This window comes from Entamoeba dispar, genomic scaffold, assembly GCF_000209125.1.
Source record: "Entamoeba dispar SAW760 scf_1105229460493 genomic scaffold, whole genome shotgun sequence".
Taxonomy (NCBI): Eukaryota; Evosea; order Mastigamoebida; family Endamoebidae; genus Entamoeba; species Entamoeba dispar.
In genome coordinates this window covers 1,851-12,139 of record NW_001854220.1, presented here as the reverse complement: position 1 = coordinate 12,139, position 10,289 = coordinate 1,851, and the positions used below count along the sequence as shown (strand labels likewise).

The following is a 10,289-nucleotide window of genomic DNA, read 5'->3' as shown; positions in this document are numbered from 1 at the left end:
ATTTTATTGCTCTTTTCTTTTTTTTCTCTATAAGTGTTTTTTTATATTACTTTCTTTTATCTTTTTTTTGTTAATAATTAAACGTGTCAAGTAATTTTAAGTTCTAAAAGAATTAATACTTTAATAGTTCAGTTATTAATTAATATGTTAAAAGTCATCTTTATGAGGAACAAAAAAAAAACACGTGGATACTTGCATGATTTAAACTGGATTTTGAAATTATTCAAACAATATTTTGCATTTTATGTCAGGTCTTTTATTTGTTTTATTAACAATGCTCTTAACAGTTCATGCAGAAAATGAAGTCGAAATGGATATGGATACTATGAACTTTGATGACAATGAATATAATTTGGAAATGGAAGATAATGATGAATATGAATTAGAAGAAGATGAAGAAGAAGATGACGAAGAAGAAGAAGACGATGATGATGACGAAGAAGAAGAAGACGAAGATGAAGAAGAAGAAGAAGAAGATGATGATGACGAAGAAGAAGAAGATGATGATGACGATGATGACGAAGAAGAAGAAGATGATGATGACGATGATGACGAAGAAGAAGATGATGATGATGACGATGATGAAGAAGAAGAAGAAGAAGAAGAAGATGATGATGATGATGACGATGATGATGAAGACGAAGAAGAAGATGATGAAGACGAAGAAGAAGATGATGAAGACGAAGAAGAAGATGACGATGAATATGAATTAGAAGAAGATGAAGACGAAGAAGATGATGATGATGAAGACGAAGAAGATGATGATGATGAAGACGAAGATGATGATGATGATGAAGACGAAGATGATGATGATGAAGACGAAGAAGATGATGATGATGAAGACGAAGATGATGATGATGATGAAGACGAAGATGATGATGATGATGAAGATGAAGATGAATTAGAAGAAGATGAAGACGAAGAAGAAGATGACGATGATGATGAATATGAATTAGAAGAAGAAGAAGATGATGATGATGAAGATGAATTAGAAGAAGAAGATGATGAAGAAGATGATGATGATGAAGACGAAGTAGTTCCATATGTATCAGGTAAACTTTAAAATGAAACAATAAATTATATATTTATTTATAATTATTTATTTAAAATTTTTTCAAAAATTTTTAACTATTAAGTATTTTGCTATAATGAAATAACAAAATTCATAACTTAAAATAAATTGAGTTTGTATAACACAGACAATAACAACAGTACATTAAAGTAATTTAATTAATAACGCTTCCTTGTGTATTCAACTTTTCATTGCTCTGGGCAGTTACCAAATTATTGTTAGTTTCATCACCAATCTCAGTATTGTAGGAGTATTGTGTTAGGTTGTGAGTTTATTATCACTTTCTATTTTTTATTTTTATTGATAATTTATGATTAAATCAAACAATATGTATCATAACTTGATTAATTTCTACATATTTCATCTTTAATTTTCTTTATTTTTCTTGTAACAATTTCTATTTATTTATTTGTTGTTATATTTTCTTTTTGTTCATTATTTACTTTATTATTATTATTCTTTTCTTTATTTTATTGAAATATATTTCTAAATTATTATTATTCATGTTAATATGTATTTGTTATAATTAATCCTATTTAAACATTATGTTGTTGTATATAATGAAGTGGTTATTGTATATTTATATTTTATATTTATTTATGTTATTTTATGATTATGAATTTAATTATTTCTTCATTTATATATTTGTATTATTAATTTATTTATTCGCTTTCTGTATACTAATAATATATGTGTTATATATTATATTATTTATAAAATGTTTACATTATTTTGTATTTTCGTTATATGTTATATCTAGTTTTCTTGTTCTAGTTATTAATGTATTTTCATGTATTATTAATATTTAAATATATTCATTCATTTTATTATTTAATGTTTTCTTTATTTTTAATTTATTATCAATGTCATTATATTCATTCTTTTATATGTTTGAAAAATTTGATGTTATATTATTCTTTTATTTATTATGATTTATTCTTTTATTTGATCATTTCTTTTATATTCTTTTTTTATTATTTCTTTATTCTCTCTTATATTTCTTTCTATTTTGATAATATATTTTATTTTGTTTCAAATTCTATTATTTATTCTTTATAATTTATGATTTTGTTTTCAAATATTTCATTTGTATTAATTTCTGTTTCTTTTCTTATTTTCTTTTTTATCTTCTATTTATTCTTTTTAATATTAATTAAATATTCTTATTATTTCTTTCTTATGTTTTCATTTTATTTATATTATTATTTTTAAGTGTAATATTCATTTGATTTTTGTATGTTTATTGTTATTTAATAAATATTTGATTTTATGTATTTTTGTTATTATTTTATCTTTAATTTTCTTTCTTTTATTGATATTTTATTCTATTATTTGTTTGATTGTTGATTTAAATGAATAATTATATTTTTTAATTTCATTTAATATATTGAGATAAATATTCATTGTTTATTTTATTTATTTATCATTCTTTGATTTTGATATTAAATATTATTGATTTTATCTATTTTCTATTCTATTTCTTTTTATTTTCTTTATTATTTCTTTCTTTATTACTCTTTTATTATTAATATTCTCTATTTTATTTATTATTATTTATCTTTCATTTATATTATTTATTTCATTTTTAACTTCATTACATTATTTCTTTTAATTTGATTTTTTAATTTGATTATTCTATATATTAAATTCATTAATTATAATTATTATGTATAATTATAATTAAATTTATTTAAATAAAATAAAATTATCATGATTTATTTGATATTTTATTATTTTATTTATATATTAATTAAATAATCAATATATATATAGTTAGTTTATTTATTTAATATTTCTTCTATTAATAATTATAAATTCATTATATTTTGTGTTCTTATTTATTTTCTTATATTGTTATTAATTGATTCAATGATATTGTATTCAATTCATCAATTATATAATAATTTATTTATATTAATTCATACATAATACTAATTATTTCATTTTTTGTTGTTGTTCTTATTCTGTCTTTTGTTTAAATAATTGTGTTTTGTTTTAAAAATTTCTGATATTATATCATGTTGAATTTTATGAATAATTTTTGTATTTTTCTTATTGAATATTTATATTGTCATTATTTATTTGTATTTTAATAACATTCTCTATTATTTTATTTTCTATTTTATTTGATTAATATTGATTTCATCAATTAAATATATAAATATATTATTAATAAAATGATTAATTTATTGATGAATTAAATTTAATTTAGTATGTTTCTTTTTATATTTCATTATATTTAATTTCACTATTTTATATTTATTCTTTCATTATTTAATAATATTTATTAAAATTATCATTCATTTCATCATTTTTATTATGAATAGAATTATTAATTATTATTTCAGTACTTTATTAATGTATTTTTAATTTATCTATTTTTGTAGATCTTATTATCTGTTTTTTCTTTTATTATTTTTTCTATTTTTTGTGTTCTATTTTCATATTGTTATATTTTTTATTCATTTTATCTTCATCATATTATATCTTTTATTTCTTCTTTTTGTATTTTTTATCATTTCTTGTTTTAATTTCTATTTCATTTTTCTTTTATTTCTCCATTATTCTTCTCATTTATCTTCTACTTTCTTTTTATTCTTTTCTATCTTCTTATTTTATATTTATGATATTTCTTTTTATCTTTTATTGAGTGTTTATTGTATATATACATATTATTAATTTCATTTCTGTATATTATTCTTTTTTTTCCAATTGAATACATTGTTCATTTGATATTATTAAATATAACCCATTCTCTCATCACTGTTTTTAATATGATATTATCTCTTCTATTTCTTTGTTTTTTTTCTTAGACATATCAAAGAAGTATACTATTTTCCATCAATATTCATAAACATCATTATATCAATGTTAAATAATGCTTTTATCATCTTTCCTTATTTACAATACTCTATTTTAAATGAATATTCAAGTATAACTTGTAGTAGTTTTTATAATTAATTTATAGTGTTTAGTTTTTATAAATTTTCTTTCGTCTGTTCAATGATAAAATGTTAAAATAGAGAAATGTTTTTATTTTTACTCAACTCGTTATCATTAATTTGTCTGTACTTTTAGTTGAAGTATTAGTATGTCAACCTTTATCAATTATCATAATCATTAACGAATGAATTATAAATATGATAAAGATAAAGCTATTTGGTCATTTAAAAACAGAAAGGTTTAATGAAATATTTGTTTTTGGAATACATAATTTATGTTATTCAAAAACTAAAATCTTTTTTGGTAAAATTATTCGTTTCTATTTAAAAAAAAGTAATATCATCGTTGTGATAAAATAAAATAGATAAATATAAATAAAAAGTATATATTATAGTACATAATTGAGATATAAAGGATAAAATACTTTCAATTATGTTTTTGATGAGAATAAAGAGAGTGTGTTGAAGGAAAGAATTGTTGCTTTTTATTTACGGAATACTTATGATATAAACATATTGTTAGATTGTTTTTTTGTAGGTTATGAAGTGTTTTTTTAGATTTGATAAATAATCTAATTATCATAAACACATTTAATAAATATGTCACGCCCAAGAAGTAAAACATTCTCTTCAAATGTTAAAATTACTCGTCATTTCAAAGATAATCCAATAGTAATCGAATCAGATTATGTTCAACTAAGAAGAAATATACCTATTAACACTATTCAATCAGACGATATTCAACCACAAGAACATCAACCTATAGTCTCAATTAATTTAGACCAACTTATACGTCCAAATTATGAAAGTGATGAACAACTTTCTCGAAATTCAAATAATAGTAAACCATATGGAAAAGCGAGAATTTCAAATAGTTCTAGAAAAAGCTTATTAGATAGTTTAATTCAAAACTATGACTCAGATGAGATGAGTGTTGTTCAACAATTAAATATTCTTCAAAAGCATCCATTTTCTTTCAAAGGGCATTCTCTTTCTTCCATTGTTTGTTTTATTTTTTTATGAAATTTTTTAATAAAAAGTATAGTTAATTTATTAATAAGTATAGAAACAATGGAAAGAACAATGTATACTTTCTTATTGATTCTTGTTTCAATCTTTTTTTATTTCTTATTTTAAGATTTTCTTATATTTTGGTAAAAAAAGGAAAACTTCATAAAGTTCTTTTTTATTTCATTGATTACTCATGGAAACACCTCAAATAACAAATAAAAAATATTACATTAATAGAATATGTTTTGGGTGTGGTAATGATCAATGCAATAATAAATATTGTAAATCATCTTCATCATTTGTTTCTCCTTTAAACATTGAAGAGGAAGCAGAACAATTAGAAACAAATAAAACACCATTATGTACATTACATTGTTCATTGCAACGATTTCTATCATTAAAAGAACAAACAAATGATAGATTAGAAATGTTATTATATGAGCTTTATTCAACACCAGAAAGTATTATGGAATCATTTGTTGAAGAAGGGGCATTTGATGTAGTTAAAGGATGGGAATTAATTGACTATATTTTAAAATTCCAACCATCATTATATCAAAGTGTATTAGATGCACATCTTAAAATATTAGATATTGTTAAAATAAAACCAATTAATATTCAAAGTATTATCGTTACATTAGCAAGTCCAATTTTTGCAGAAAATGATGAAATGGGAGAATTTTGTTCAATAATACAAAAAATGTCATCACTTATAGTAGAACTTCAATTATTCTTAAGGAAAATGACACCAAAACAATTTTTATGTGTATTAGGAAATATTGAACAATTTATTAGTTTAAGAGTAGTGTTAAAGAAAAATACTGCACAAGATGAAGATATTTTATTTAAAGTATTAACTTTATTAAAAACATTTTATTCTATAAATGATGATAAACGGTTTGTTGATGAAAGTAAATTTTATAATGAAGTACTTGCAACACAACGACAATTTCCACGAGATATTCAACACTTTTATTCAAATAAAAATACATCATTATTAAATTTCCCTTTTATTATTCCCGTGGATTATAAAATGAAATTTTTACATAAAGAAGCTAAACAAGAAAGAGGACAATCTACTATGCAAGCTTTTACTGAATCAATTACTCGTGGTGAAGAACAACAATTAAATTTAAATATTCAAGTTAGAAGAGATCATGTATTAGAAGATTCATTAAATCAATTAGTTGAAGCAAATGTTGTTGATTTAAAAAAACCATTAAAAGTAAAATTTATTGGAGAAGAAGGATTAGATCATGGAGGGGTTAGTAAAGAATGGTTCCAATTAGTGACAAGGGAAATATTTAATCCAAATAATACAATGTTTGTTTATAATGATAAAACAAGAATATGTTGGTTTAATGCTGGTTCACAACAATTAAATGATTATAAATTAATTGGAACATTATTTGGACTTGCAATTTATAATGGTATAATACTAGATGCTAAATTACCAATAGTAGTATATAAAAAAATACTTGGAATAAATCTTCAAATGAAAGACTTAGAAGAGATTCAACCAGAAATGCTTCATAGTCTTGAATTTATATTACAATATGAGGGAAATGATATGGAAGAAACAATGGGATTAACATTTCAACATACACAAGAAATTAATGGAGAAGTAAAAATAATAGATTTAAAACCAAATGGTGGTTCTATTCCAGTAACAAAAGAAAATAAAAGAGAATTTGTTCAATTATTAACAGATTATATATTAAATACTTCTATTGAAAAACAATTTAATGCATTTATTTCAGGATTTAAATTAGTATTTAATAGTAGATTATTAACAATATTTTCTCCACATGAATTAGAATTATTAATTGCTGGAAGTGATATATTTGATTTTCATGAATTAGAAAATGCAACACGTTATGCTAATGGATATACAAAAGATACTCCTGTTGTTAAATGGTTATGGGAAATTCTTCATTCATATTCAATAGAATTAAAGAAAAAATTCTTATTCTTTTCTACTGGAAGTGATAGATGTCCACCAGGGGGATTAGGACGATTACAATTTATTATAGCAAAACATGGAGATGCATCTCGTTTACCTACTTCTAGTACATGTAATAATTTATTCTTAATGCCACCATATGAAACAAAAGAAGAGTTAGAAAAGAAATTAACGTTTGCATTAAACAATACAAATGGATTTGGTTTAATTTAATTTAACGATTATTTTCGTAAAAGAATTTATTATTTTTTAATTTCTTTTTATTAACAATAAAAAGAAAACATTAATAAAAAAAGACATACATTCAAATTGTTTATTTCCATAATTTAATTGATGTATCAGAAAGATCACCACCTGTAATAAAAAACATTTCTGTAGGATGACAAGATAATGCAGTTATAGTAATATCATCAGTTGGAATTGATTGAATACATTTCATTGTTTCCACAGACCAAATATTAATAGAATTTAGACCATCTGAATTAACAATAAATTTTTTTAAAAATTGACCTTCTCTTGTATCAGTAAGAAAATCAAATGGAGAATTTTGATTTGTTTTATTAAACCCATAAAAGTATTGTGATTTAGAATTATTTTCTAATTTATAAAAAAAAGCATCTCCAGTTTCTATTAGTAATAATAACATTTTTCCATTTGGAACATATTTACAATTCATTATTGATTTATCTAATGAAAATGTATATCTTTTCTCTTTTTTTATTACATCCCATACTCCAACTGTTCCTTCTGTTGATGCTGACATAACCTCATTTTTCTTTGATGATAATGATATAATACTTTTATGATGTTGTTCAATAGTATCTCCAAATTTTTGTTGTGCAATATTCCAAAATTTAATAATTCCATCATTATATCCAATTACTAAATCATTTTGGCAAAAACAACATTTAGTTGCTTTTCTACGAGGTGTTTCAATACAAATATATTTCCCCTGTAAATGAATTAAAACTATACTTTCTTATAAATTTTATTATAAATATAATAAACAAACTGATCGTTTATCAATTAATGATACACTCCCATCAGCACATATAACAGCAATACAATTATTTTCATCTGTTGTACCATAAATTAATCCAGTATGTCCAATATAATAATCGTTTTTAAAATCAAAAGATTCGGTATCCCAATCCATAACATAACCATCCATTGCTATATTTTGTTACATTGTTTTCTTTAATTCAAATCAATAAATAGAATTGATTAAATAAACAAACAAGTTGAAATAAATGAATTACCTGATTGATAAAATAATAACGATGTTATTAAATCAGAATGTGCATAACACTCTTTTTGTATTGTTAAATGAGGAGGGATACTATTATAGTTTGACTGATATTGTTGTGAATTGACTTGACCAAGGATGTATTTTGTATATTCAGGTTCCATTTATTTTGTTATTAAATTTATTGTTATTTTTTAGTTTTTCTTTTTTCTTTTTTTTTTTATAAAAAAAGTTTATTGAATTTAAACAGAAGTTACAAAGAATAAAGTAATATAAATTAAGTTATATATCATTCCTATTTAAATAAGGAACTTTTATTTTTTTAATGTATTTTATATTTACAAGAAAGAGTTTGGTAGTCAAGAAAAGTTGTTTGTTTCTTAAACCAAAACAATAAAGGCACAAAAAAGAAAAAAAGAATTTCTATCTTAAAATGGAAAAGAAAGAAAAATCAAATCTTAAAACTAGTAATCTTATAAAACAAAATCATGGCAAGTTGGGGTCGATTAGTCTGTTTTACACCAGGGTTACCAAGTATTGAAATTTATGATGATAGCGTTTGTTTTTATTTATAAAATAATACAAAAAATAATTAATTAATAAATTATAGATAGTATTAGGTAGAAATAATCATAAAATGAAAATACATGAAGCTTGTATTAGTGGTAATCATTGTACTATCAAAAAAATAGTTACACCTGGAGCTCCGATACAATATTTACTTTGTGATACTAGTACTAATGGAACATATGTAAATGGAGAAAAAATAGGAAGAGGGAAAACAGTTACTATTAGGTCATATGATGAAATTACTTTATTAGATAAAAAGGTAGCTAAATGTGCAATTTATATGTTTGAATCTTACATAGAAAAAAATGAAGAACTTGTAGATGGAGGACCTCAAGACAAGTACGAATTTTTAGATTTATGTGGAGTTGGTAATTTTGCTCTCGTTCGTAAAGTTAAAGATATTCAAACAGGAGAAATATATGCAATGAAAATTATTGATTTACAAAAGGCACAAGGAGTAAGTAAAAGAGAGAACGCTATTTTAGATGAATGTGAAATATTAAAACGACTTGATCATCCAAATATTATCAAATTAAAAGAAGTATACCAAACTACAAGATATCTTTATATGATAATAGAATTAGTTAGTGGAGGAGAGTTGTTTGATCAAATAGTTGCAGAAACACATTTTACTGAAACAAAATGTAGAACAATTATAAGACAAATATTTTCAGCTTTAGAATATCTTCATTCACAAAATATTATTCATAGAGATTTAAAACCAGAAAATATATTGTGTGTTAAAGCGGGTACTGATGAAATTAAAATTACTGATTTTGGATTAAGTAGAATTATTAACCCTGAAACTCTTGCTAAAACAATGTGTGGAACTCCACTATATGTTTCTCCAGAAATTCTTAGTGGAAAACCTTATAATGGAAGTAAAGTTGATGTTTGGAGTACTGGAGTTGTATTGTATGTTATGGCATGTGGATTTCCACCATTTGTTGAAGGAGAAAATGATGGAAATAGAATGTTATTTGATAATATCTTAGCTGGTAAATTTGAATTTAGAAGTCCTTTTTGGGATAATAAGAGTCTTGAATTAAAAGATTTAATTAAACATATGCTTGTTGTTGACCCCGAAGAAAGGTATAGCATTGAAGATTGTGTTAATCATCCTTTTATGAAAATGAAGATTAGTGATGAGCAATTAAAGAGAACAGTTAGTGACATGGTCGTAGAAGAACCTAAAGATAAAAAAGGATTAGAAGAGTTATCTAAATATTCATATATCCCTAAGTAATATCATTGACTAAAAGAAATTATGGATTGAAGAAATCGCATTTTGAAACAGTGACTTGCGAAATACAAAAAAATTTTTTTTAATGTTTTTATTTTATGTTTTGTTTTTCATCATTTTTTCACTAATATCATTCTAACTATTCATAACTTAAAAATAAGTATTTCATCTTCAAATGAAAATAAATGAATAAAAAATTAATTAATCATTAATAGAATTTGTATTTATTATTCGTTATTCAG

The 10,289-nt window shown here is 22.3% G+C and overlaps 4 protein-coding genes across 4 annotated transcripts, besides 38 other annotated features; 3 read left to right on the top strand and 1 right to left on the bottom strand.

Moving 5' to 3' along the window:
* Position 1: 1 nt before the first annotated feature.
* Positions 2-72: a microsatellite.
* A 289-nt stretch (positions 73-361) lies between these two features.
* Positions 362-476: a microsatellite.
* Positions 477-656: a microsatellite.
* Positions 657-733: a microsatellite.
* Positions 734-900: a microsatellite.
* A 10-nt stretch (positions 901-910) lies between these two features.
* Positions 911-1,026: a microsatellite.
* A 45-nt stretch (positions 1,027-1,071) lies between these two features.
* Positions 1,072-1,128: a sequence feature (AT_rich).
* Positions 1,129-1,357: 229 nt separating this feature from the next.
* Positions 1,358-1,392: a sequence feature (AT_rich).
* A 38-nt stretch (positions 1,393-1,430) lies between these two features.
* Positions 1,431-1,610: a microsatellite.
* A 39-nt stretch (positions 1,611-1,649) lies between these two features.
* Positions 1,650-1,739: a microsatellite.
* A 28-nt stretch (positions 1,740-1,767) lies between these two features.
* Positions 1,768-1,792: a sequence feature (AT_rich).
* Positions 1,793-1,881: 89 nt separating this feature from the next.
* Positions 1,882-2,059: a microsatellite.
* Positions 1,971-2,147: a microsatellite.
* A 20-nt stretch (positions 2,148-2,167) lies between these two features.
* Positions 2,168-2,283: a microsatellite.
* A 9-nt stretch (positions 2,284-2,292) lies between these two features.
* Positions 2,293-2,456: a microsatellite.
* A 63-nt stretch (positions 2,457-2,519) lies between these two features.
* Positions 2,520-2,694: a microsatellite.
* Positions 2,566-2,755: a microsatellite.
* Positions 2,657-2,827: a microsatellite.
* Positions 2,799-2,985: a microsatellite.
* A 22-nt stretch (positions 2,986-3,007) lies between these two features.
* Positions 3,008-3,189: a microsatellite.
* Positions 3,178-3,318: a microsatellite.
* Positions 3,195-3,281: a microsatellite.
* Positions 3,254-3,358: a microsatellite.
* Positions 3,357-3,535: a microsatellite.
* Positions 3,434-3,624: a microsatellite.
* Positions 3,559-3,689: a microsatellite.
* Positions 3,598-3,720: a microsatellite.
* Positions 3,634-3,780: a microsatellite.
* Positions 3,781-4,365: 585 nt separating this feature from the next.
* Positions 4,366-4,408: a sequence feature (AT_rich).
* Positions 4,409-4,614: 206 nt separating this feature from the next.
* EDI_074170 (uncharacterized protein) lies at positions 4,615-5,116 on the top strand (the record flags this gene model as incomplete). Its single annotated transcript, XM_001737244.1, has 2 exons — positions 4,615-5,016; positions 5,081-5,116. The coding sequence occupies 2 exons, from the start codon at positions 4,615-4,617 to the stop codon at positions 5,114-5,116; spliced, it is 438 nt and encodes a 145-aa protein (XP_001737296.1).
* Positions 5,022-5,074: a sequence feature (AT_rich).
* A 102-nt stretch (positions 5,117-5,218) lies between the features above and the next one.
* On the top strand, positions 5,219-7,201 carry EDI_074160 (ubiquitin ligase E3a, putative; the record flags this gene model as incomplete). Its single annotated transcript, XM_001737243.1, has 1 exon — positions 5,219-7,201. The coding sequence occupies one exon, from the start codon at positions 5,219-5,221 to the stop codon at positions 7,199-7,201; it is 1,983 nt and encodes a 660-aa protein (XP_001737295.1).
* Positions 5,862-5,911: a sequence feature (AT_rich).
* Positions 7,202-7,224: 23 nt separating the features above from the next.
* Positions 7,225-7,283: a sequence feature (AT_rich).
* Positions 7,284-7,301: 18 nt separating this feature from the next.
* EDI_074150 (WD repeat-containing protein, putative) lies at positions 7,302-8,398 on the bottom strand (the record flags this gene model as incomplete). The annotated part of the gene is made up of 3 exons (XM_001737242.1): positions 7,302-7,940; positions 8,001-8,161; positions 8,227-8,398. 3 exons carry the CDS (start codon positions 8,396-8,398, stop codon positions 7,302-7,304), a joined length of 972 nt encoding a protein of 323 aa, XP_001737294.1.
* Positions 7,968-7,995: a sequence feature (AT_rich).
* A 26-nt stretch (positions 8,399-8,424) lies between the features above and the next one.
* Positions 8,425-8,456: a microsatellite.
* A 90-nt stretch (positions 8,457-8,546) lies between these two features.
* Positions 8,547-8,575: a sequence feature (AT_rich).
* A 147-nt stretch (positions 8,576-8,722) lies between these two features.
* On the top strand, positions 8,723-10,050 carry EDI_074140 (calcium/calmodulin-dependent protein kinase type, putative; the record flags this gene model as incomplete). The annotated part of the gene is made up of 2 exons (XM_001737241.1): positions 8,723-8,791; positions 8,845-10,050. 2 exons carry the CDS (start codon positions 8,723-8,725, stop codon positions 10,048-10,050), a joined length of 1,275 nt encoding a protein of 424 aa, XP_001737293.1.
* Positions 8,797-8,843: a sequence feature (AT_rich).
* Positions 10,051-10,116: 66 nt separating the features above from the next.
* Positions 10,117-10,147: a sequence feature (AT_rich).
* A 78-nt stretch (positions 10,148-10,225) lies between these two features.
* Positions 10,226-10,279: a sequence feature (AT_rich).
* Positions 10,280-10,289: the final 10 nt, after the last annotated feature.